Source organism: Gymnodraco acuticeps, unplaced genomic scaffold (assembly GCF_902827175.1).
Source record: "Gymnodraco acuticeps unplaced genomic scaffold, fGymAcu1.1, whole genome shotgun sequence".
NCBI classification, from domain to species: domain Eukaryota; kingdom Metazoa; phylum Chordata; class Actinopteri; order Perciformes; family Bathydraconidae; genus Gymnodraco; species Gymnodraco acuticeps.
In genome coordinates this window covers 1,390,391-1,415,930 of record NW_022990042.1, presented here as the reverse complement: position 1 = coordinate 1,415,930, position 25,540 = coordinate 1,390,391, and the positions used below count along the sequence as shown (strand labels likewise).

At 43.2% G+C, this 25,540-nt stretch overlaps 1 protein-coding gene across 2 annotated transcripts; it reads left to right on the top strand.

Moving 5' to 3' along the window:
- Nucleotides 1-33: 33 nt before the first annotated feature.
- On the top strand, nt 34-25,171 carry rpap2 (RNA polymerase II associated protein 2). Of its 2 annotated transcripts, none has more exons than XM_034215372.1 (12): nt 34-109; nt 767-812; nt 1,039-1,153; nt 2,970-3,068; nt 3,158-3,223; nt 3,326-3,414; nt 3,504-3,539; nt 4,393-5,413; nt 17,186-17,292; nt 17,871-17,951; nt 21,730-21,798; nt 24,540-25,171. In XM_034215372.1, exons 1-12 carry the CDS (start codon nt 55-57, stop codon nt 24,682-24,684), a joined length of 1,929 nt encoding a protein of 642 aa, XP_034071263.1. In that variant the 5' UTR covers nt 34-54; the 3' UTR covers nt 24,685-25,171. The 2 variants fall into 2 exon arrangements, with proteins under 2 accessions (XP_034071263.1, XP_034071262.1); XM_034215371.1 differs by having other exon boundaries at nt 17,183-17,292.
- The last annotated feature ends 369 nt before the right edge of the window (nt 25,172-25,540 follow it).

Genomic DNA, 25,540 nt, shown 5'->3' with positions numbered 1-25,540 from the left:
GTAGAAGGAACTACGTCATATGTCAGAGTTCAAGCTGTAGCAAACAGGAACAACATGGAGACGGGGGAGAGGAGAAGGAGCGAAGGCTCTGCTAAAACTACTAAAAATGGTAGGTTTTCACTAATAATATGTTCTTACTTATCCATATCAGGCTTTCCGAATATGTGTGTATCCTGGCATGTGTCAGAAAGAGTTAAAATATGTATACATGTGTAGTTTCTCAATGACTGGAACACAAGTTCAACAGGCCTTTAGTGTTTTCATCAGTGGTGGAAAGTAACGGAGTACATGTACTCAAGCACTGTACTTAAGTACACAATTAGGGTACTTCGGATTTATTTGAGTATTTTCTATCCGTGCCACTTTATACTTCTACTGCACTATCATTCAAAGGGAAATATTTAGATTTGACTTCACTACATTTATTTTGCAGCTTAAGTTACTAATCTAATGTTTACATATAAAAAACAATAATATATATATATATGTATGTATGTTGATTATAAAAAATAAAAGAGTGAATGCAAATTGTTTTAGTATTTTTAATGTAACAACTTTTTAAAGTTCTAATCTAAAGCGTGAAAATGTTCTGCAGTTCATTTTCCTGATCATACTTATATACTTTGACTTAAGTTCTGATCTCAATTGAGTACTCTTACTTGTAATGGAGTGTGTTTACAGTGTATTATTAGTACTTCTACCTAAGTAGAGGATCTGAATACTTTTTCAATCTCTGATTTGAATAATGTAATGGTGTTGCTGGCAGGGCGGACAGGCGTCAGAACGGCTGCTTCTGAAGAAGAAGCAAGAAGGTGAGAAATAACATATTATTTTCATTTGAAGTCCCTGTTTGGAGGATGCCAGATAGAGTTGAACTTAGTGTTCCTAGAGAGTGTACCTTCTCAGACACTTATCTTTAAGACTGTACTTTGATTGTTTTCTCTACCTCCTCCACTAACCTCTTTTACAGCCAAAATGATAGTGAAACATGTCTTCAGTAAAAGCACTTCCTCTAATGTGTGAACTGTCCTCTGTCAGGAGAGAGTTGGTGAAGGACAAGTTAAGGCAGCAGTATGATCTGGAGAAGAGAGCCCTGAAGATAGTGGAGCGTCTCCTGGAGGACAACGTGACGGAAGACTTCCTGGTTGACTGTGTAAGTATCAACTGAGTTCACTTTTGTACTAAATCAACAGAAACTCCAGCACACAGCTCACCCCTTAATATTCTAGTGTTAGTGAGACATCTACCGGACATGAGCTGCATCTCACTTCGGTTAAATGGATTCCTTGCGTCCCTCACTTGCGTCGTTTCCCTGCGTCTAGTCCCTCCCACCAGGGAAGCATGGAGAGACGCAAGGAAACCACGAGAAGCAGGGAAATGAGTTTTAAGAGCAATGGGACGTCCTTTCCTCCGGAGCGTCACGTGAAGCGACGTCCGTTTGTGATGACGCCGCACAGCTGATCGTCTGACAGCAGCCAGATCAGTGCATGCGCTGCATTGTCCAATCAGTGAGCGATACACAGTAAGGGGGCGGGGCGAGTGTCTGAGGATTTCACCGGAGGATGGTCTGGTAGTTCCTCGATTATCGCTCCTCCGTTATCGCTCCTCGATCCTCGGTCCTCCGGCACAAATAAGGCCACTGGGACGGTACTCAAGATGGCGCAGACAGATCAACTTCCGGTGAGACCGAGACCAAGGAGCGAGGAAATGAAAATAACCGAAGTAAGACGCACCCACTGCCCAAGCTTTGAACAGTATTCCCTGCCATATCATGTGATGTTTCTTCCTGACATCACCCTGCTCCTATGACTCTTATGTCACTGCACATCCACGTGAATGTTGATCTTTTCATGTTCTTTTCACACGGATTTCCATCCGGATGAAATGGGCCTTTTCCTTTGTTGATTATGACATTTCTTCTGTCAAAAACATGTGTCTCTCAACATTTTAAAATATGAACTATGTCGATATCATTAAAAGTGAGGCTTAAACAATTGTGACATTAAAGATAATAGTGCATTGACATAACATTTTAAATGTAATCTCCTCTCAGCTTTGAGGTTTTCTTCCAATACACAGTGAAGTAGTTCATTTCTGATTTAAATGCTATCCTTTAGTCAAAGCCATTATTATGATACATTACATTACATGTCACTTGTTAGACGCTTTTATCCAAAGCGACTTACATACTCAATACTGTGGACAATCCCCACAGGAGCACTTTGGGGTGAAGTGTCTCAGGGACACAACGACATGCTGACTGCAGTGGGGTTTGAACCTGCTCCCCTGATCCCAACACTAACGCTCTATCCACTGCACCACACGCCTCCTATACATATGATACATGACTTGCAGCATATAGTTAGGGTTCTGATTGGGTACATGGTTCAAGCTCTCTACCAGGTTAACTACTGGGAAACAGTCATAAGAGATTACACATGTGGGATTTATTTTGAATGTGTAGTAAGTTATCAACATTAGGAGAAATCTGACTAAAGACACATATGAGCTATTCATGTCAAGGGGAAGTGAAATTCAAATAAACAGTATTGTTGTGTATAAGGGCTGACAACCAAAAGATGAATTGACTTGTATGGACTCAGCAGGGATAACATTCAGAGACCCATACTGCTACATCATTCATTCTATTTTTGAATGATCACCTGGTGCCTGAATTGTTTATTTATTAACCATCAATCTGGTGAATGTTAATGCTCTAAAAATGTCCAAACCCATCACTTCATGCTAAAAGGAAACCTACGCCTTCGGTTAAGACTGACTTTGTATTTGTGTTATGTATTATATTTCGTCAGTCTACTGTTTATGTCATTTTCACTGTCAAATACTGATGTGTAATTGTTTAGCTCTCTCAGTGACAGGCAATATCTCTGAAGTGGTGAAAGCAGTGGACTTTCTCTGTTTTGTATTGTTTTAAATAGTCATATTTGTTTTGTCTCCTTTCTTCACAGGCAAAGTTCATAACTCCTACTAATTACAAAGATGTCGTAGAGGAGAGGTTCATCGCTAAAATGTGTGCTTATCCAATATGTTCGATTAAACTGGGCAAGGTAAGAGCCTTTCACATCAGACTTTACAATCCCATGAGCATTAAACGTCATTGTGTCTCGTGTTCCTAACTGACTCTGCTCATTTATAGATCCCAACTCAAAGGTATCAAATATCGACAAAGACCAATAAGGTGTATGACATCACAGAGCGCAAGGTAAGGGCTGCTTCATGGATTCAATATTCAAATATCCTAAACATTTATTTTGAAAGGAACTGTTAAGAAACTGTTCTTTTTGCACCCCTCTCTTGTGATCAGTGTTATTGCAGTAACTTCTGCTACAAAGCCTCCAAAGAGTTTGATCTCCAGATATCCACTTCACCTCTGTGGCTCAGGCCGCATGAGACGTAAGTGTACTCTTCTATTCATTGATGATTCATTATAATAATCATCTTGTACATACTAAAACATCATTACTGTTTTTCATCACTGACAGTCCTCCAGAAATTAAATTGATGAAGAAAGGAGATGGGTATGTATTTTATTAAATATACTATAGAAACAACTACATTACATGTCATTTGTTAGACGCTTTTATCCAAAGCGACTTACGTACATTCAGTACTGTGGGCAGGAGCAATCTGGGGTGAAGTGTCTCAGGGACACAACGACATGCTGACTGCAGTGGGACTCGAACTTGCTACCTCCTGATTCGAAGTCGAGCACACTTTCCACTGAGCCACAGCCTCCCAACTAGACTTATATTACATAGTTCTTAAGGTGTATAATCCCACATCTTTCAAACAATGTTTAGACCTAAACAATTCTGTCATTTTATTACTATTAATATATTATATGAAGTATTTGATTTGATTCAAGCTCAGCAGATGTTTGCAGCAGCCAAACAATGTCAGGAAAACACAGATTTTTCATTTTAGACTTCTTTATTCAGCATTATTCAACGTACTAAACATCTCCACCTTAAATAAGAGAGAAACAGGCTCAGCAAACATTTCTCATTAGCTCGCAGACCCTCCACCCTATATCCACCAATTAGTGATCAAAAAGCACCGATTTTTTCTTAAGTGAAACAGCTTTTTTCATTGAATGAAGAACAAAATAATCCTTTCTGGGAGAAGCTGACTGAACTGAAAAACTCCCATGATGCTACGCTATTTCACAACACCACCCAACTCTGTGTTTTTAGATTGAGCGACCCATATTGACAAAAAATGCAATATTATGCATTTTTAGTTTTTACATGAAAATATTTGCAACATATCTCAATAGTTTAGAGCAGATTCGACTAACTAATAGACACATTTTGTTTCATTTTCTAAATGTAATATAAGTCTAATCATTCATTCTTACCCATGTCTGTCCAGCGGGAGTTCTGGTGAGGAGGTGAGGCTGAAGGTACAGCGTCTGACAGAGGAAGACATTGAAAATGCTGCTCCCGCCGAGGAGCCCCTCAGCTCTGAGCAGGGTCCTGCAGACGGCCTCCCCCACAGTGAGAGCAGCGACACCGAACAGGAGCAGGACTTTGTCTCCAGCGTGGTGTCCCAGAGGCAGGGACCCAGGGTGCACTGGGGCGACCTGCCTAAACGCACAGATGAAGAGCACAAAGAAGAGAAGGAGAGGAGAAAGAAACGGGAGGGGAAAATAAAACGGGAATCACGAACAGAAGTTGAAACTGATGGTAAAAAACAGCCGTCATCTTTACGCACAGACACACCTCATGTCGAGCAGGCACCAGAGGAAGTAGCCAGTGTGGAAGAGGCTATAGCTAAGCTGAATTTATACAACTTATCTGAGACTCACGCTGCTCCTCCATCTGTTCACTCAACAACAAAAGCACAACACGCAAATCTTTTTGCTTCTCTACCTTGTGAAGACTCAAACAGCTCAACAGAAGGCAAACACCTCCCCTTTTCCACCCTGATCAACAGTAATCAGGATGATACAGCATCGAACATCCAGCCAGGCCTCAACATCACCCAGGTGGGGATGAGCAAGAGAGGTGCTGCCGGGCTTCGAGACCTCTTTAAAAACCACGCTGTTGCTGCTGCCCAACCCGACTCCATCAGGCTCAACCAGCTGGAGAGCCTGAGGAGAACGCTGAAGGAGTGGGGCACCGAGGAGACGTTGAAGTTCCTGTACGGCGCTGACCACTCACACAGCGCAGCTTTCCATGGTGTAAAAGAAGTAGAAGAGGATAAAGAGGAGGAGCTGGACGAAGACGACCTTGAGGATGAGGATGATGATGGGGGGCAGGAGAGACCGTCTGCTGCAGCTCCAGACTACCAGGCGCTGAGGCAGGAGACCCAGCAGGCGGAGATCAGAGTCAGGGAGTTCTATAAAGGCAGCCGGACTCTACCTGAGAAGAAGGAGCAGCAAGGAAACGAGGTGAGGGAAGGAGAGAGGAGGGGTGTTAATGAAGGGTGTTGTTGTGAGAGTCAGTGGCCACATGAAGGCACTGTATGAAACATCTTTGATACTGAAATCACTATGTAACACTTGCGCCTCTATTGGCTAGTGCAGAGGTTCCCAAACTTTTCAGCCCGCGTCCCCCAAAATAACTGTGCCAGAGACTGGCTACCCCCCGCCATGTGAATTGTCAACGGGGGGGGGGGGAGACATTCTACAGATGGCCAGTCCGCCCCTGAAAAATGTCTATGCACACATTATTAATAATAGTAATACAAATAACAGTGTTTCCCATACATCGACATACAAACCCCACAGATCCTCAACGCAACCGGTGTGTCTCACTCATTAAGGCAAGACACGGCAGGCAAAAACACAGTTTTTCATATTTTGTTCTATTTTGATTCCATAACATGTTTTCTTTCAGGCTTTTGGTAAGACAATTTACAAAATACACATTTAGGTGTTTATTTTACTATAGTTTGTCTATTTGCGTCTGTAGATTTCTCCTAAATTCACCAAAAGTTAGCATTCTAACGTAACATAAAGTACCGCGACCAATGTAATCAGAGGTATCGTTGGAAAGCTCCGTCTCTCCTGCACAATCTCATCGGATCCAAATATGGTTCCTTTGTATCAGCAACCAATCGTGAAAGTACAAAGGGGTCTTAAAACAAAAAAACTAAATCTCATTGGCTGGTGTCAATTTCTGACAACGTGATTCGTTCAGATGCGTCACGTGATGTGCTAAAACACTTCCTGGTTTAGCTTTCGCTGGAAATTTAAAATCTCAAAATGGAAAAAGAACAGCGAAAAAAACGTTCACAGAGAAGACTACAACAATTGTCACTTGCACGAAGCAAGGTTAGACAAAAAACAAATGACCCCGAACATGAAATATCTTCACGGAGTGCGTCGATGCGCAAGCTGTCATCCAAAGAACAGGAGGGTTTAGCTAGCGCCTCACTGCAATCTTTAAAGGTTGTTTTCTCAAAATGAGTTTTTTCTCCTATTCTGAGTGATAAATTTCAACTTCAGTAGCACGTAGATACACCAAACCTTCCAGTTATATTCCTATCAATATTATGAAGGTTTTTACAGAAGGGTTTGTTTAAATATCATTCATAGATACAATTATATATACCTAAAAACAAGGCGAAAATTGATATTTTAGGGCTGTTGACAGTATTTTCTGATTCATGGAGTTGTTATGACATTAGGGTCATGCAGAGTGAGATCGCTATCCCTTTAAAGAGCAACTTGCAGGTTAGACGCACCAGTGAATAAATGTGTAGGAAAATCATGTATACACTCGATTTTCAAAAATATATACAGAAATATACACTACAGTGACATCTGGCGTCGTTTTTGTAAGACATTTTTACTTCCGCATAAAAAAAGCCTCCCCATGTGACCTCCCACGTGTGACGTAACATGGGGGAGAGCGGCCGGTCTAACGTATGAATAAACATGGATCACAATGCTAGTTTTGACACAGAAGAGGTTGAAAATATATATTCGAATGCATAGGATTATAATTATGAGCCTGCTATGCGCCCAAGAGACCAGGAGCAGCCAAGGATTAGAAGAAATAACGGCCATCGGTGAGAAATGGAGCTGTGGTGTGAGGAGAACATGTGGAGAACAGGGCAGCTGTCTTGGTGAGTGACTGGTGTTAGCTACACAGTGGCGGAGCAGGGGGGTGGCCAGCTGAATCCTGGTCACCTTATTGGCCACCCCAAACACCCTCACCACGGGGGCCTAAACAATTTTAGAACATTAAGAAAAAAATGTTTAAGTTCATCCTGTTTAAGTTCATCAAGAATTAACATTAATAGGACGTTATATTGATAATGTACTCACTAAACTTACAATTCATTTAACTTTATTTTCTTCCAAAAGTTAATTATCCAAAGCCTCTGTACACCCCCTTCTATTTACATGTAATGGTTCGGTCCTGCCTCCAAACGTGGTGCAGCACCGTGGCACTTTCTAGCAGAGAGTGAGAGCATGTTCGGAGCAGGGATGCTAATACTTACTTGTGAACCATGTCTCAACGACTAACAAAGTCAGGCTTTCAAAAGAGAAAAGAAAGGAGAGAAAGACAAGAGAGAGGGACTAAAGGGCGACAGTATGTCACCCAGTTTTTCAAAGAAAATGTGGGTGTGGTCCATGAGTGGTGGAAATGTGTCTGTTAGCTACACGTAGTCCATTGTAAATAACAATTGTGTTTTTTTTTTTACTAAGATGACATTAAGTACTGTTAATATCTATACAGGTTTTTAATATCACTCCTCTTTTAGCTGACATTTAGTAAATGCAGGTACATTTTTAGCAAGAGGAGCGAAGGGGGGGGGGAGAGAGATGTAATATGGTTTCCTGATAAACGATTTGTTTGATAGGCTTCAGCTGTGGAGAGTATGTGCTGCAGGGAGGTGGATGCACCTCGCACAATGCATCCAGGAACGAAAGCTAGCTCCGGTCCTTTTCCTGTTAGGGAAACTGTGGACTCGATGTCCTGACAGACTCGAGTTTGTGCAACCTGCACAAACTGCATTTCACCATTTTTAATCATGTTGAGCTTGAATGTAAAATTACCGAAAAAATACCAGCTCACTAAACCATAACCGCTCAAACCAACTACAAACTACTACCGCGGATTTGGCAGAAAAGGAGTCCGAGAAAGTTGCTCCCCCATGTGACGTAATATGACGCGTTTGACGTATGACGTAAAAAGAAAAAAGCAGGTTTTAGTAGCAGAGCTCAAAACGGCTCCTTTCCCTCTGAAATCCTGCCCTTATGTCTTGTAAAACATATCAAATCCTGCATTAACTTTTTTAATTGTAATTTTCAGGCAAGGTTAAGCGACGCGTAAATGTAGTAAAAAAAAAAAAACCTGCAAGTTGCTCTTTAATACCTCATTCACACCAACAGCCTCTTAGCTCCGGAATCCGGTTCGTTTCAAGCACCAAAAAATTGTCCGGCCAGAGCAAGAGCACCACATACGTCACGCTTACGTCGAGGCGGGGGCAGAGACAGATCAACTCCTGAACAACAACAAAAAGCCCGCGTTTTATCCAGTTTGTACAACGATGGAGAAACTTAACCAGAGTTTCAGAGTTTCAGTGTTTCTGCCATAGACTGTATATATAAAGGTGTCTGCTCATGGTGAAGCAACGTGTCTGCGTGTTAAGGTGGAACCTGAGCATTCACGTTGATCACCTCTCATTATGAAACTATAAATATTAAACTTTACTTCACGTGTTCATTTGAGAACAGCTGTTACATACCTGGGTGAAGGTTACAGTTCATTTAAATGAAAGATACAACGTTACTCCACACTCATGGTTCAGTCCACCTTAAGAAATAAGACCGACCTCGAAAGCAGTTGTGTTTTAAAAAAACCTTTATTGACACGAGTACACTTTTTTATAAGAATATAACTAAACCACAGAAATGACTCCGGAAAAGCTGCAGATAGAGCCATAAGAAATTAATGCAACTGATTTCATCCGCGTGGTTTGGCTTTATGAAGCAGGTACGCAAACGGTTACGTCATGACGTAAACAATGACGCAACGACGCATTACCAGTCGGACTCTGGGCGGTGTGAAAAGAGCCAGAGCTAAACCGAAGAACTGGTTCTGAACCTGAGTTGCGTTGGTGTGAATGAGGTATAAGAGAGGGGTGTGGCGCGTGGATGTGGGTATGGGAGAGCGAGAGTGAGTGATGCCCCTTTCACACCAACGCGTTTTCAGCTCCGGCTCAGAGCTGGAGCCTGAAAAGTACCGTTTTTTTCCTGTTCACACCGCAGAGGCGCCGCCTCTTAGCTCCGGAATCCGGTTCACTTCCAGCTCCAAAAAATTGTCAGTCTAGAGGCAAGAGCTTCGGAGCTAAGAGGCGGCGTTGCTTACGTCTCTCTTACGTCGAGGCGGGGGCAGGGGCATGGGCGGGATCAGCCTCCTGAACAACAACAAAATGCTTGCGTATGATGTTTTGTTCCAAGTAAAGTCGTCCCTTGTAAAGTCGTCCGATGCCTTCCATTTCGTTTCGTAAGAGGATAACCAAAGCGAACAGCGCTTCAATACAATCGGCCGTTGTTGTTGTCGATGTGTGGGATTTCCGCACGGTTTGGATTTTATGAAGCAGGCACGTAAACGGTGATGTCATGACGCAGCAGCGACAGCTCTGGGCGGTGTGAACAGAGCGGGAGCAGAAAAGGGAAACCGGAGCTGAACCAGAAAAGCTCCCGCTCGGAGCTAGAAAGGGAAAAGCGCTGGTGTGAAAGCCGCATGAGTGAGTGAGCGAGTGAGTGAGCGAGCGAGCTGGGTATATGTTTTCTGGAAGGGAAACGAGGCAGCAGAAAAAGCTTAGGTCTGTGATGTATCTTGTGAAACAGAAGAACTAAATAAATGCAACCCAAGAAGAGCTCGCCTCTCTCCAGTCATTTGATAAAGTGGGTTATTGAACCCGAAACGTGTTGCTTCTGCCCTGGAAGACGACAGAGAGTCATCCCCCCTGTCTCCTCGACTACGCTCTGGGAGCCGACAGGAAAGTTCAACATTGGCGACCACGAAGGGACTGTTCATGTTCAACATAAAGACAGTGGTGAGAACATAAACAGAGTAAATAAACGGTGGAGATAAACCGTGAGATTTGCCGTGCTAATTAGCAAGTTTATGCGGCTGCAAGCTAAGCCAAATGGCGGCCCTAACGTAAACAAGCCGGAGGATTGCTACGAGCTAACAAGCTATTCCAACCCGTTCATGAGTCTAACTGCTACAGAGACACAGGTGGAATTTAAAATGGACAATGTTAATGAAATAAATAAAGTGTTTGGTCGTTTTAACCCTTTCATATGTGACAATGAGCCCAGTCGGCCGAGGTTTTCAAGCACAAACCCTTTTGCTCAAGACTGTGAAATACAAGGCCTAGGCCAACTGTTCTATAGTGCTACACCACAGTTCTGGGGGCATTTCTTCAATGGTGTTGAGAGCCATTCTTACCAACTCTGATGAGACCCCAAACCGCTGGTACTGGTTCTTTGGATACGTCACCCACGTCGGGTAACCGTCACCGCTGATTGAAGGCAGTAGCACAGGAAACACAATAACACAGTTGGATGAGTCACATATTGAAGTTGGGCAGTTAAAAGAAATAGTCTCTGATTCATGATCAGGGAGGGAGACAATCCTCCTTATTCTCCCTCATTTTCTCTCTCTTTGTGTCTCTCGCACCATACTGAATGTCTGTGTGGTGATCGGATACAACCTGTCCTTGTCGCTAGGCACTGATTTGCCCATTGGTGTTGTTTTGCCCTCAGGGTCTGGGCCCTGAGTGGTCAAGTCGTCTGCGCTCTTAGATAAGAGCACCTTATTTTCTCCCTCAGAGGGGCGAGAGCCCCCGCCACCTGTCGTTGGGATTTTCACAGCTTCATCTAGCAGGGCGTCCTTGGCCAGGTATAGTAAACCCAGAATGACGATGATGATGACTGCCTTCACACGCCAGCATCCGGTAGAGGAGAGAGACGACATCTGGAGGCGTGAATCCACTCCGCTCTACCTTGTACTCTCAGGGCTGTTCTGGTCACTATTAACACCTGGAAAGGACCTTTCCACCTGGATTAATACATCATGACCAATCTTAAAAGGGTGGGTGCGCTCCTCTCCAGGCTGAGGGAGCCTGTCAGCCACCTGCCTGTGAAACTTTCTCAACATGTCAGTTAGATATTTGACATAGTTAGTCATGTAATCATCTGTCCACAAAAGAGTGAGTTTGTGGGGTGTTACTGGGGGGCAAGACCCTGTGAACATTACCCTTCCCATCAATACTTCGTGTGGGCTAAGCCCTGTCGTTGCATTTGGTGCGGTAAGTGTTCATGCTGAACTGGACCACTTCTTCTTCTTGTCTGCTGGCATATCATGCATCTATCTACAAGGGTCTGTGTAGCTAGTGTGATGCCTGGAGCAAACCATTGTGACTTTATAATCCCATTCATCCCTCCTTTTCCTACATGTGATTTGCCATGTGCAACATGTGCCAAAACATGGAGGAATGAACGGGGACAAACCATCCGTCCGTCTGGGTGGAGCCACAAGCTGGACTCAGCGTCAAGTGTACAACCTCGTCTTAGCCATAAATCTTTCTCCCTAACATCAGCGCGGGCTTGCATGTCCGCGACATCATTAAAGGAAGGCAAACAAATGGTTTCTGCGGGTTGTGTTGAGGGGCATTGGAGCACCATAGAAGAGGAGGAAACTGCTGCTTGTTTAGCCGCGGTGTCGGCTAACGCATTTCCACGCGAAATAGGATCATTAGAATTTGTGTGAGCAGCACATTTAACTACTGCTAGCTGTGCAGGGAGCAGGATAGCGTCTAATAGCTCAGCTACTAACGCATGATGTTGAATAGGCTTACCAGCCGATGTTAAGAAACCGCGCATTTTCCACAAGACACCAAAATCATGGCACACACCAAATGCATACCTGGAGTCTGTGAAAATGGTTGCAACTCTACCTTCAGCCAAAATACACGCCCTGAGCAGAGCATACAACTCTGCAGCCTGAGCTGACGTGCCATTTGGCAAGGCCCGGCTTTCTAAAACTTCCCAGTCATTCACAACAGCGTAGCCTGCTAAGTGTACTGTGTCAGACGGCCTGCTCGCAGACCCGTCTGTGTACAGAATCATATCTGAATTAGGGATAGGGGTTTGCAACATATCAGCTCTGGGGGAGGAAGACATGTCAATCGTTGTGACGCAGTCATGTGTTATTTCAAAATCTGGAATTGGCACCAGTGTAGCTGGGTTTAGGGGGGGGGACCGTTTAAGAGTGATGTGTGGACTTGAAAGAATTACCGCTTCATAACCAGATCGCCTTGCTGCCGTCATATGCTGAGTAGCAGAGGTGTTCAGAATATGCAAAACTGCATGTGGGACATGTACTACACAGTCACTGGCCAGTACAATGGGAGAGGATTGTTTTACAACTATCGCAACTGCGGCTACAGCCCGCAGGCATGAAGGCATACCAAGCACCACAGGGGAGAGTCGAGATGAGTAGTATGCAACAGGCCGGAAATTAGAGCCATGCTTCTGCACCAAGATGCCCGTTGCAAAGCCCCCCTTCTCATGGACGTGTAGATGAAAAGGTTGATGGTAGTCAGGGAGCCCCAGGGCAGGAGCAGATTAGAGGGCCTGCTTTAAGTCCTGAAAAGCTGTGTGCATGTCCTCAGACCATTGAACAATGTTAGGGGCAGCCTGCAGAGTGGCAGCACGCAGGACGGAGTCCATAGCAGCGTAGTCGTATATCCAATGTCTGCAGTAGTTTGCCATGCCCAAGAAAGAAAGCATTTCCTTCTTTGTGCGAGGTGGTGGTACTTTGTTCAACAGGCAAATCCTTGCTGGAGAGAGGAGGCGGTGTCCATCCCTCAGAATGTGACCCAGATACGTGACCTCAGTCTGGCAGTACTGCAACTTAGCCAGGGATGCTCTGTGCCCGCATTCAGAAAGTCTTTTCATGAGCAGAATGGAGTCGATGCGACAGGCGTCCATGTTGGGAGAAGCTAACAACAGGTCATCTGCGTACTGAAGCAAGGTACTACCTCCTGTCAGGACCAAAGTGTCCAGATCTCTCTTAACAGCTGCTTACACAGTAGGCGATTCAACAAACCCCTGTGGGAGGCGCGTGTATGTGATTTGTTTACCTTTAAAAGTAAATGCAAACAGATACTGGCTGTCTGGATGCAGAGGAACAGAGAAAAACGCTGAACACAGGTCAATCACTGTGTAGTACTTAGAGTCTGGGGGCAGAGAAGCAAGGATCGAATTAGTGTCAGGCACTATAGGAGCTGTCGGAATGACAATAGCGTTAATAGCTTGCAAATCTTGGACAAAGCGCCACTCATCAGGGCGATTGTGCTTAGGTATGGGTAGAATTGGAGTATTACACGGGCTGGTTGTATAGATTAACATGCCCTGATCGAGCAGAGATTGGATGACTCCTTCAATTCCCAAAATGGCTCTATGGGGTAAATTGTACTGTCTGATAGCTGGCAATCTGGCGTTGGCTTTAAGTGTCACTCTGTGTGGAGGAGCTGAACTAACAAATCCCACATGATTCTTGTGCTTGGCCCATAATGTAGCTGGAACCTCAGAGAAGTCCGAAGGGGGTCCATATTCTGTGACAGCAGGTGGTTGTAAATGGAGGAATGTGCTTTGGGGGAGAGAAATGGGCTCAGAGAAACGCAGCATGTCATGCTCCTCTCCAAGGCTGATTAGATTAGGTGTGTGTGTGTGAGGGAGAGAAGCTGTTGCACCTGTAATTTACAAAGTAAGTCTCTGCCCATTAAATTAATAGGACTTCCATCTGAAATAATGAAAGAGTGTTGCACATTTGACCCATCGATTGAAACATTAGTACTCTCTGAAATGGGCTCGGACTTAGGAATGCCAGAAACGCCCATTGTTGTAACAAAATCATTAGTTGCTTCACAGACTTTCTCCTTAGTACGTACTGCAGACAAGGTGGCTCCGCTGTCAATCAAAATATCTACAGCCGTACCACTAAAATCAACGGGCATAATCGGATCTTCACGCAGGTTATTGGAAAGGCGAATTGTTGCTGCTTGAATGGGGAAATGCTGTGAATCTGATCCTATTTCTCCATGGCACCCCTATCTTCTATTAAATCCACTTTGCTGACCGTTTTGCCATGTTGAGCCTGTCTGTCATAACGTGGGGGCGGCAATAATGCGGGATGGCTGGGGGAGAGCAGGCAAGGATTGTGTGTTCTGCTGAGCTCCCCACCGCTTATCACACTGCCCCGCCCAGTGGTCCGTTGCTCCGCAAACATGACTGGCATCAACTTTTTGGAATTTTTATTCTGCTGCTGTCTGCTCTTGTCTTGATAATCCTGTGATCTTCCCTGATTTTGATACTGCTGAGTGCGGTTTTGTCCCTGAAACTGTTGTGTGTTATCTGCACTCTGATAAGCTTGTGTATTTTGAGGCAATTGTTGCAGCAGCTGGGCATTTCTGGGGGTCAGAAATATCTGGCTCCTATGCAGGGCACGCATTGTGGCGATCGTGAGTGTCCAGGTTTGAACTTGCCAGTCAGGAGTCGCCATCATGTAGGCTTGAGCTGTCTCTGGGATTAAGTTATGTAACAAGCTCTGTATGGCGAACAAATCATTGCCCTCCCTTTTTAATGCCCGCATTATTATCCCACACTGTCATGAAACACTGGATACATTCTGGGACAGTTTCTGTTGGGCTTTGTACGCAAGCCATCACTTGGGAAAAATCTGTGTGAGTCTTAGCGCATGCTCTAATAGCCAAAGCAGCGACGTTCTGAATCCACATGTCGCGCGTCTGTGCCAGAGGCCAATCACCTGCAGGCGTACACTCAGGAAATGTAAACTTGTCTCTGTACGTGGACCAATCTGCCTTGTATGTTAAGATTATCAGCTGTTTAACATCATGAACCAAACAGTTATAAACTGAGCAGACATTAGTCAACCATGACAGATACTCATCTGGGCTTTTAGTGGGACTGGGGGCGTGATTAGTGACATCAATGACCTCAGCGGGTGTCCATGGCTTAAAAACTGGAACCTCTCCTATCAGAATTTTCGGGCGGTCACAGTTTCAGCAGAATTATTATTCTGAGATGTTTGCATTCTCGTGATCATTGTACGCTGGACAGTCTTTGGAAAACTGCGTCCCTGGGTAATCGTGTAAACGGAGTGGCGGAGGACGAGGAGGGGGGTTTTGTAACAGGCTGCTGTCTGAAGAATCCCCTTCACCCTCCGCTGCACTCTGCTCCTGCTGCTCCAAATCTATTTGTCTATAATGTTCTGACTGATATCTCAACCTATTTTCATTCATGATAGCTGCAGCTGTCATTAACAGATCATCATCGGAGTTTCTCGCAACAGGATTTGAGAGTTCTGTCGCGGGAATTATTTTCGTACAGAGAGATACAGCCTGCTTTTCCTCCAGCAGCCCAGCGTCTGTTAAAATGCAAATGAGCTGAGACGGGCTGGGAGACTTCCCTTGTCTTTTCAACCAATCGTACATCACTGACTTAGCAATGGCTGCAACATCCTTTCCGTGTCTTTCCTTAATTCTGGACATGTTCTCTGATTTAACATCAAAAGCAGCCTCTAGGCTAAGCAAATGACAACTCGCCGCACATTTAGAAACCCTAACAATCAACGCTTTGAGCTCAATGGAGCCTCGCTCGGCGTCAACTGATTTTTCATTCTTTCGCTCATTATATCCTCTTTTCTCTGCAATAGTCATCCAAGCTTTAACACATTCTTTCATGTATCCCATATCCCATGAGCAATTCGGATCATTTTCAACAAGTTTGAATGCCTGCCACAACACGCCCATGTGAAAAGTACCGGTTAAAGGCCAATCAAATTGAATCTTCCCTTTCTGATTATTCTGTTGTGAGTGTTCACAAAGTAACGAGGTAAACGGCATAACTTTAGACCAATCCAAGCTTCTTCCGACAATTCCAGACGGCATATTAGGGGAAAACATGTGAGTGTAGTGGCTGTTTGCAATTGGATTTTTAGAAAGTGTCTTTGTACGTGAATTAGTTTTCCTCTTACCAACTGAATCGTTTGTGGAGGCAGTATTACCCATGTTTAACGGTTAGTACAATAAAACAAACACTGCAATTAGACAAACAAACATGAACTCGCAACAAACATCAGCGTGACAGCAAAGCTCATCCAACTTAATTGAATCCGAATATAGAGAGGTCTCAGAGGGGGTAGGGAAAGGGGACCTCTTGACCTGTGTCCTTCTCACATTACAGGCAGGAGCATATGCGACTTAACGAAAAGCATATGTTTGTAAATTAACAGTTTCTCAGAATAGCTGAGAACCTCAAGACACAAAGAGATCGGATTAAAATATTCTCTGACAAATGCAAATGTGGATGTTTATCGGTATGCATTTTAGGCAAGGGTCATGTAATTTACTGTGCTGGATTAGAATTGTGTGCAATTGCCATCCAGAGTGGGGGTAGTGTTATGACATTAGGGTCATGCAAAGTGAGATCGCTATCCCTTTAAGAGAGGGATGTGGGTATGGGAGAGCGAGAGTGAGCGAGCGAGCGGGGTATATGTTTTCTGGAAGGGAAACGAGGCAGCAGAAAAAGCTTAGGTCTGTGATTTATCTTGTGAAACAGAAGAACTAAATAAATGCAACGACCTCCCAAGAAGAGCTCGCCTCTCTCCAGTCATTTGATAAAGTGGGTTATTGAACCCGAAGCGTGTTGCTTCTGCCCTGGAAGACGACAGAGTCATCCCCCCTGTCTCCTCGACTACGCTCTGGGAGCCGACAGGAAAGTTCAACAGGGATAAAAAGAGATATCCAAAATCCCTTCTCTAAAAACGTCAGATTCTAATATGACTACAAAATGAAACAAGCATGTCGAACCTGACTTTATCCAATGCTCAGAATTGTGTTCCTGAAATGTATACAATATGCGCATATTTAACGAGATGATGGCTCATTTGCATGGGGGGGGTAATAATAAGCGAAATTCCAGTAATCTACTAGTGATAAATGCATGGATAACAGTTTTCAGACTTTTGGGGGTTGGAAATGGTCTGATTTTTTGTAATGTTCCTTAGAGGATGAAATCATTATCAATCCACTGATTTGACATGTCTATCTAAGTAATCAGGTTTGTTGTTAACTGATTATTGCTTCCTGTGGCTCGCTCTCTCAGCAGGGGGTGGACGAGGACGAGGACAAAAGGTATCCCACTCTGCCGCTCGTCGACTCTCAGGCTCAGCACCTCATCCAGAAACGGATCGCAGTGGAGAAGCTCAGCAGCTGGTGTGTGTTCAGAGGATCTTCTGAATCTTTTTAAGCTCTGTGCATTACAATTGTGTTTGCTGCAAAGGAGGGATTGGGATTGTTTAGTCTGTTTTTTGTCGGTCAGCAGGATAACCTAAAAAATGACAGCCTGATTTGAATTTCATTTCAAACCTTTTATTTATGCAGGTGAATCCCATTGAGATCATTGATCTCTTTTTCAAGGGTGACCTGAATTAAACTTGGTAAAGGGTTTTAGTATGGCCAGGGGAACCCATTAAATAATAATATCTGGATCACAGGTCGAATCACTTTCAATGTTGTTATACAGCGATATTCATATGGTCTTATAAATAATATGTTACTGACTGGGAAAAATATCGAAATAAGAAATGATCAGGACCAGCTATCCGCGGTTGTTTAACGCTTACTTTTTAGCATCCATGTTGTTTCTACATAACGACTTAAAGCTCATTAGTTATCAAGTTGCTGGACTGTGGAAGTTTCATTCACTTTTACAGGACTATGTATTAGTTGTATAGATATGATGCAGAGTTTCTGTCTTTGTGCCTCATCTTTGTGTCTGTGCTGTGTTGCAGCCTCAGAAACATCGTTGGTTCTCTGCAGCTCACCATGAGTGACGTCTCCAGCGCCCTGAACAACCTGGTCAAGACCTTCAGGTCAGTGCAGCACACAGATACACTGAGCACCCAGGATCATCTTAGCATGCTGAAGAGGCCTGAAATCTGTCACAAACATGTATTTGTAACATCTCGAAAAAGGCATAAATAATATATTCACATTAAGGAACAGTACAACAATCTGCATGCATCACAATGAACAAATACCACATGCTTTATTCATGAAATTGATATGTACTTTATAGAGGCCCCATTTGTAAAGTAGGCCTACACCACATCATCAGATGATATACTTCATTTGATATATGATTTATCTTAATTGAGACTGTTTTTATGATCCAAGTATTGCAACATTTTGCTTAATATAAATACAAACATTTCTGTGTTATTCCCTTTTTGGTGTAAAGCCAGAGAAAACTCATTTGTATGCAAGTGTTATCTGTAAACCTTTGGAACAGTCTGCTAGCAGAAAACAAAGATGGCAATCCATCTCCCTGAGAGCACTGTAATATTCCTAGAGAAACCACAGCTTATAGAGAGGTGAAGTCCCGCCCATCTACTTCTGACCCATGGGACCTTATTTAGGAAAAAGCATGTATTGAAGTCAATGGAGAGAGAAAGATCATCTTTCGATCCCGTTTGAATTGTGCCATGAATTACACATATGATGTTTGTCAATCTTAAAAAATTATTTCCATGTCAAAAAAGTCACAGTTTGTCGTAAAACTGTTGAAATATAAGACTATGAAAAATACGCAACTAGAAAGACTACAAATCCCAGAATCCCGGTCCCGCATGCTGGCTCTTACGGAACCGACTAACTCCCCTTGTGTGTATGCACAGCTCTCAACGTGCCCAGACTTGGAGTGATTTTCTCCTCTTTTAATACTTTTCGCCTCATTCTGAAAGAAAGAAGTGAAATGTTCCAACGTGACGGCCGTCTTGGTGTGTGGTGCGAGACGGGAGATGTAGTTCATTGAGCGGTTTCACACAAAAAAAAGTGTTACTTCACAGTTTTACAACACATTTTTATTTTTTTGAGTTGAAAATTATCTTTTAAATTGACAAACATCATATGTGTAATTCGTGGCACAATTCAAACGGGGTCGAAAGATAATCTTTCTCTCCCCATTGACTTCAATACATACTTTTTCAGAAATAAGGTCCCATGGAGCTCCACCGGAAGGGGAGGGACTTCGCCACTCTATGGGAGTTTGTTTAAAGGTCCCATGTCATGCTTTTCCGGTTATTACCCGTCCCCTTGTGTGTTATGAAGGTTTTTCTGCATGTAAATGGTGTGCAGAGTCACAAACCCTCAAAGTACGCGCTGTAGCGAGAACAACTCTAAAACAGAAAATATTTGAACATTTGATTCTTCCGGGTACGCATGATGTCATCCGTACCCGGAACGAAATGGACCAATCCGTGGAGCCGTTACGAACGTCCGCGGAGCCGTTACGTTAAGCCCCCGCTGATTGGTCCAAATTGACCAATCCACGGACTTCCTCACACACTCAGTGCAGGCAGCTCTGCTGATGTCTCCTCCCTGGCTGCAGGCTGATAACAGACAGTTGGGATCGCGGCGAAATTCTCTCTGCAGACCCATTCTCTCTGCAGACCCATTCTCACAGCGTTTATCAACCTTTTTCTTACTCAATATCAAGCCACACTTATTGTTTTTACTTCGGCTGTGACTTTGTGTGCTCAGGGTGAGTTTCGCTGTGTTTCGCTAAACAAGGAAATCACACCTCCACGGAGCTCAGCGCGATTCACAACGTCCCGACGGGTCCCGACCAATCGGAGCACACTGGGCTCACAGGGAGGGGGGGGCAAGAGCTGCAACGAGCCGTTTAGTGGAGAGAGTGAATACACGTACTTTACAGAGATGCTGTATGCGAAACCAATGTGAGTTTGGAACATTGCACAGTATAAATCTATTCTAGTAAACCTCAACAATGGAATTATGATCAGTGGAAATGGCCATGACATGGGACCTTTAAATCCCTCAACATTGTTGAGAACTGTGAAAAGGACCTGTGGTGCCCCCTACAGGTAGCATGAAAAATAACAGAAGGCCCTCTTATAGAATTGTTTGAAGCACAGCTGTAGTTAGTTACATACATTATTTATCAATGTTTATATATTCTCTTTAGTTGTTTTCTTTCCAGATTCCTCATATTGTGCATTTTGGCTTACTGGGAAACGTGATTGTTACAGAGCCGTAATGTATGATACTAAATACAGCTGTGCTTTCCCTTACAATGAAAAATCATAATGTCTACTTAAAAAAAATAACATGTCACGCTTCAGGATTTATTGACAAGGCCTTTTGGAGAGTGCATTTCTATCATATGAAATAGATGTATCGGCTTGCCGTACTATTGTCCTGTGTTATCATAACAATTTAAGCTCTGTCAAGAAGCTACAAAAAAACCACACTGGCCTGATCTACTTGATATAGTACCAGATGGATGCGGAAGCATTTAGAAAACACACACTCTGTGTTAAATGTCGTTAAATACACTTCAAACAGTATTGATATGTTCTATACCACTTCAGGCTTCTTCAGCTCAGGTGAAATATGGTTAGACCTAAGCTGGAATAACATGAATTCACCACATTTCATAAATCAATTATTTGTATTATCCACAGCTTTCATTTGGAATTGTCACTGCAGGTAAAGCAAAGGTGGTTAATAACAAAGCTTAGGGTATATTTATATTTCAATCTAAATAATGATCGAAAGTGAACAAGCACACTTTAATTGAAGACGCTAAATTAGATTAACATATTATCAATTTCCTTACGTGCAATTTTAATTTCCTACTGTGATACTACAGAATGCTTTCAATACAAAAGGCCTGTAAAAGTGATATATTCATTAGAAGGGATTTCATTAGACAAATGAGTAGATCCGTGTGAGTGGACCAAAGTCTTTCTTTCCTGCCCTTTGTTATTGTTTGGGTTGTATTCAAAACCTTATAGCATGTATATATGGCATTGGTTATATAAATGCTGTTAGGGCTCCACAATAAATCCATGTTTCCACTCAATAATGTATTTACTGTACAATATTTGTGTAAATGTTTTCGGTTCAGATCAATGTTCCATTTCTTCAACTATAAAAAATGGCAAATCTTTTCCTTTCCTTTGACTTAATTGAACAAGTAATCTGTTCACACAGTATATGGAAAGCAACAGATGGGCACTTAACTACACATACGCTTTAATATATATTATATATTTCAAGTAATATATGTATATTCAACATTATTGCATATTTCCCTTATATCAAGCAGCCTCAATAGAAATGGCATTTCTATTTTCCTTGCCCAGTATTAGTCAGTATGGCGGTTCATTAAAACTCTCCCCAGAATTGAACACTTCCTGCCATAGAAGCACTCTGCGTTCCTATTGGCTGTTCAGCATGTTTTCAACAGGAGAGCTATTAAATCACTGTGCAGAGAGTGAACCTCCAGAGTCCTGCTTCCAGGAATTCTCCTTTCTGCTGCCAGAGGCCCCGCTGACAAGAGGCTAACCCAGAGGAAATACACAGCGCTGTCACACACACACACACATCACAGCTCTATTACAGGCAGTGTGTGTGGCGCTGCTGCAGCCTGGTGCACATTTTGTTTCCCTGTTCTACTTATCGTCCCAATCGGGTGATTTTTGACGCCTGCCTAGAAAGGTTGCTAGAGTTATGTGTGTGTTAACACAGATCCTGAGGTTAGATATGTGTAACATATACACAAGTGACCTTACGGGACATAAATCTCTATGTTTGACTTCTGCTTGTTTTGTCTTAACACCGCAGGTTCACCAACAAAAACATCATCCACAAAACTCCAGAGTGGACCCTCATAGCCGTCATACTTCTCCATCTGTAAGTTGTGTGTGTGTGTGTGTGTGTGTGTGTGTGTGTGTGTGTGTGTGTGTGTGTGTGTGTGTGTGTGTGTGTGTGTGTGTGTGTGTGTGTGTGTGTGTGTGTGTGTGTGTGTGTGTGTGTGTGTGTGTGTGTGTGTGTGTGTGTGTGTGTGTGTGTGTGTGTGTGTGTGTGTGTGTGTGTGTGTGTGTGTGTGTGTGTGTGTGTGTGTGTGTGTGTGTGTGTGTGTGTGTTGTGTGTGTGTGTGTGTGTGTGTGTGTGTGTGTGTGTGTGTGTGTGTGTGTGTGTGTGTGTGTGTGTGTGTGTGTGTGTGTTGGTCTCCATTACAGGCAATCAAAAGAAACAGAGAAATGTGTCCTTTTTATCAAGGTAACTTAGTTTGAACATTATAATAGTCATTTTAATATTGAAATGTTACCTTATACATATTGATGCTCAAACCAAAGCTTCTAATCTTCATTCAAAGGAAACTGTCCCAACTGTGACTGTGATTCTCTTCCAGCCTCAGAGCTTCATGGGGCTTTTGTCGAGACACTTTATGGTGTGGAATTATTTTTGCCCGTGCCATATGGTCATTGTGATTGCGCATGTGTGTGTATGTGAATGTGTGTGTGTTGCTGGCAGTTCATGGACAGTTCCGTGCTGCTCCCTCCTGAGTACACACAGACGCCTCATGGCCTTATCTCCACCTGATTGCCCCCCCTCCAGATCCGTGATCCAGGAGAGAAAGCACACACACAGAGAAGCAGCCCTTTAAACACACACACACACACACACACACACACACACACACACACACACACAGCTCAGTTTGTATACATCCTTGCTTTTTAAATTGCTCTGCCTGGGAAAACGTTCACCTGAGGCCCAGCTGACTCTGATTTATGACTCCATCACTGGCTCTGGGTCAGTTTGCAATTAAACAAGACACTAATATAAAGTGTTGTTTATTTTGGGCCACATTAGCCTTTATTGCAGAGTGACAGTTTTAAAAGGGGAGACATGTGTAAATGGTCCCCGGCCGGATCTGACCCTGGGTCCTCCGCACAGGGACTGAGCCCCAGCACATGGGCTATACATCTATAACTTCTAATCTAGGCAGTGGCTCCGTCAGTAGGGGCTTGGACTGTGAGCCGTAGGGTCGCCGGTTCAAGTCCCCGAGCAGACCTAAATATGGAGTGTGGACTTCTACTGGGAGAGGTCCCAGTTCACCTCCTGCCCTGCCGTGGTGCCCTTGAGCAAGGCACCGGACACCCCCCTCACACAGGGCCACTTTTAGAAACATAGGCAAGGCAAGTTTATTTATATAGCACTTTTCTGTACGCGACAATTCAAAGTGCTTTACAAAACAAATTAAAAGACACATAGACACTTGTCTGATCTATGCACCACTTAATAACCTAAACTCATTACATCTGTGACGAGCCACGTGATGACTTACTACCGTCACAAATCGTAGTTATTTTTTACCTATTTAATAATCGTCCCTTTTGGAAACATTTACTCTCTTTGTCACATGTCCCGCTGGTTCTCTATGATTCAAGCTTCTCCATCCTTCCATTCCTCCATCATGAATAATTTGGTGCCACTCCATCTATCTGCTGCACGGCAGCTGTGGAGCTGGTCTGGCCTCTATTGTTGAGGCCGGCTGAATAATGGATGCCCCCCCTGCAACACTAGACCCCGGGCTGAACCGGAGATCAGGCAGCCTCCACACAGGTAGACAGGAGAGAGAAGGTGGGGGGGGGTTAGCGAGGTGACGGAGATCAGGTGGAAGGGTGCTAGCTGGATTTAGAGCTGGAGATAAACACAAGAGGTTTCTGTGCTGATTTATTATCGTGGCACTTTTTCTGTTCAAATTTGACATTGCTGCAGGAATGATCACACTGATCAGATGCTCATGAGGTTACTTCAAATCAGAAATACTTTATTTATCCCGGGGGAATGTAGGTACACCTACAGTAGCAAAAATGAATCGTACTGTGACCATTTCATTAAAGATGTAATATGTATATGTTTTGCATGATATAGAGTAAAAACGACTAAAACTAGAAATGCTATTGACACACCCTGTTTTTTTCCCAAAAATGTGAAACTTTGAGAAAGCTGTAATTGTATTCAAAGTAATGCACATTTCCTGTGCTTACCTGAAGTCAGATCCCTTTGTTGCGCATACATCAGCGGCATCAATTGGCTTTTCTAGAAGTTTCATTTAACAATGCAATTTTGTTTTTGGTATTTTCATTTATTTCATTCTTTTTGTGTAAGTATTATTTAAACATTCTGGCTGCAGTTCCCCACTAGCAGGTCACTGTGACATATACACTTGTTTCTGAACATTCTCTCTTCATCATGGCTGTGAGGAACCATGACACAGCTTACTGCAAACAGATGATCTGTAAGCTGGTTCCTCATGTTCCTGAGCAACCAGCTTACTAATGTAAACACCATGGTAAACGCTGTGACACATGTAAGCAGTGGGCAGAGTTGTACCTTTACTGAGTGAAAAACTAGAACCCACCTCAACCTCTGTTTTTATAAGATGTGATCTGTGTTTTATGAGATATCCGTATGACTCCGTAAACCAGATGTATTTTCGGACAACGTTAGCCACTTTTAGCACTTGACATAGATTTCACTATTGGAGTGTGTCCTAAAGAATCTTATTATTATTATTAATGTTCCTTTTTGTTGCAGAAAACTGATAACATGAGTGTTTTGTGTATCATGTTGTGTTGCAGGTTGTCGGGGGTGTCTCGGGTGGTGCAGGAGGCCCTGCTGACGGACGCATCAGAGGTGTACCTGAACACACTGATGGAGGAGCTCGGTCTGCAGAGGCAGGACCTGCTGGACCTAGTGCAGCTGTTTAAAGCCCCCGCACACTGACACACACACACACAACCAGACATGGACGTATTAATAACAAATACAGACTCAGGATCACCGACTGAATTATATCATTGTGGGTACCCTGCATTTACTATCATGTTTGTTTCCATAAAATAAAACCTGGTGATAATTACTTTTGTTACAAAAGCATATTATTTTACCATATCTACTTACTTCTGATCTAGGCTACAGCCACCAGCAGCGTTACAAGTATATTTACTTGAGTACTGTACTTAAGTACAGATGTGAGGTTCATTCTTGTCATGCCATTTTATTCTTCCACTCCACTATAATTCAGAGGGAAATATTCTGCTTTACCGCAGTACAATCATCGGACAGTTCAAGTTACTTTATAAATGAAGGTTTCTGCTCACCAAACAAACGGAGCTCAAGGAATGTGATTATTTTTATAAATCTAATTACTAACAAAGCACTTTTATACTAATAAAGGACTGGCTTATCTAAAGCCAGTGGAGTAGCACTTGAAATGTTTGGCTCTATGAAACCTGATGTACTTATATGATTCTGTTTTCTTCAAGGTTGTGTCTTCCTGGTCGAATGTACTTATTGTAAGTCGCTTTGGAAAAAAGCGTCAGCTAAATGCAATGTAATGTCATTTAAAAACAAGACAGCACTGCAATAAGACATTATTATATTGCCACATGGATTTTTTTCAGCAAGACTCGAGCGTGTATTCTGGTTTCCTTTTTCTCATAACACCTTCAGGGTTAGAAACTCCCTCAGGGATTTAGCATTTTCAGACTATTTACATGCACTAAAACCTATAGAACACACTAGGGAAACCCCAAAAAGCTAAATAGGGCCTCTTTAATTTTTAGAAACTAAACTACCC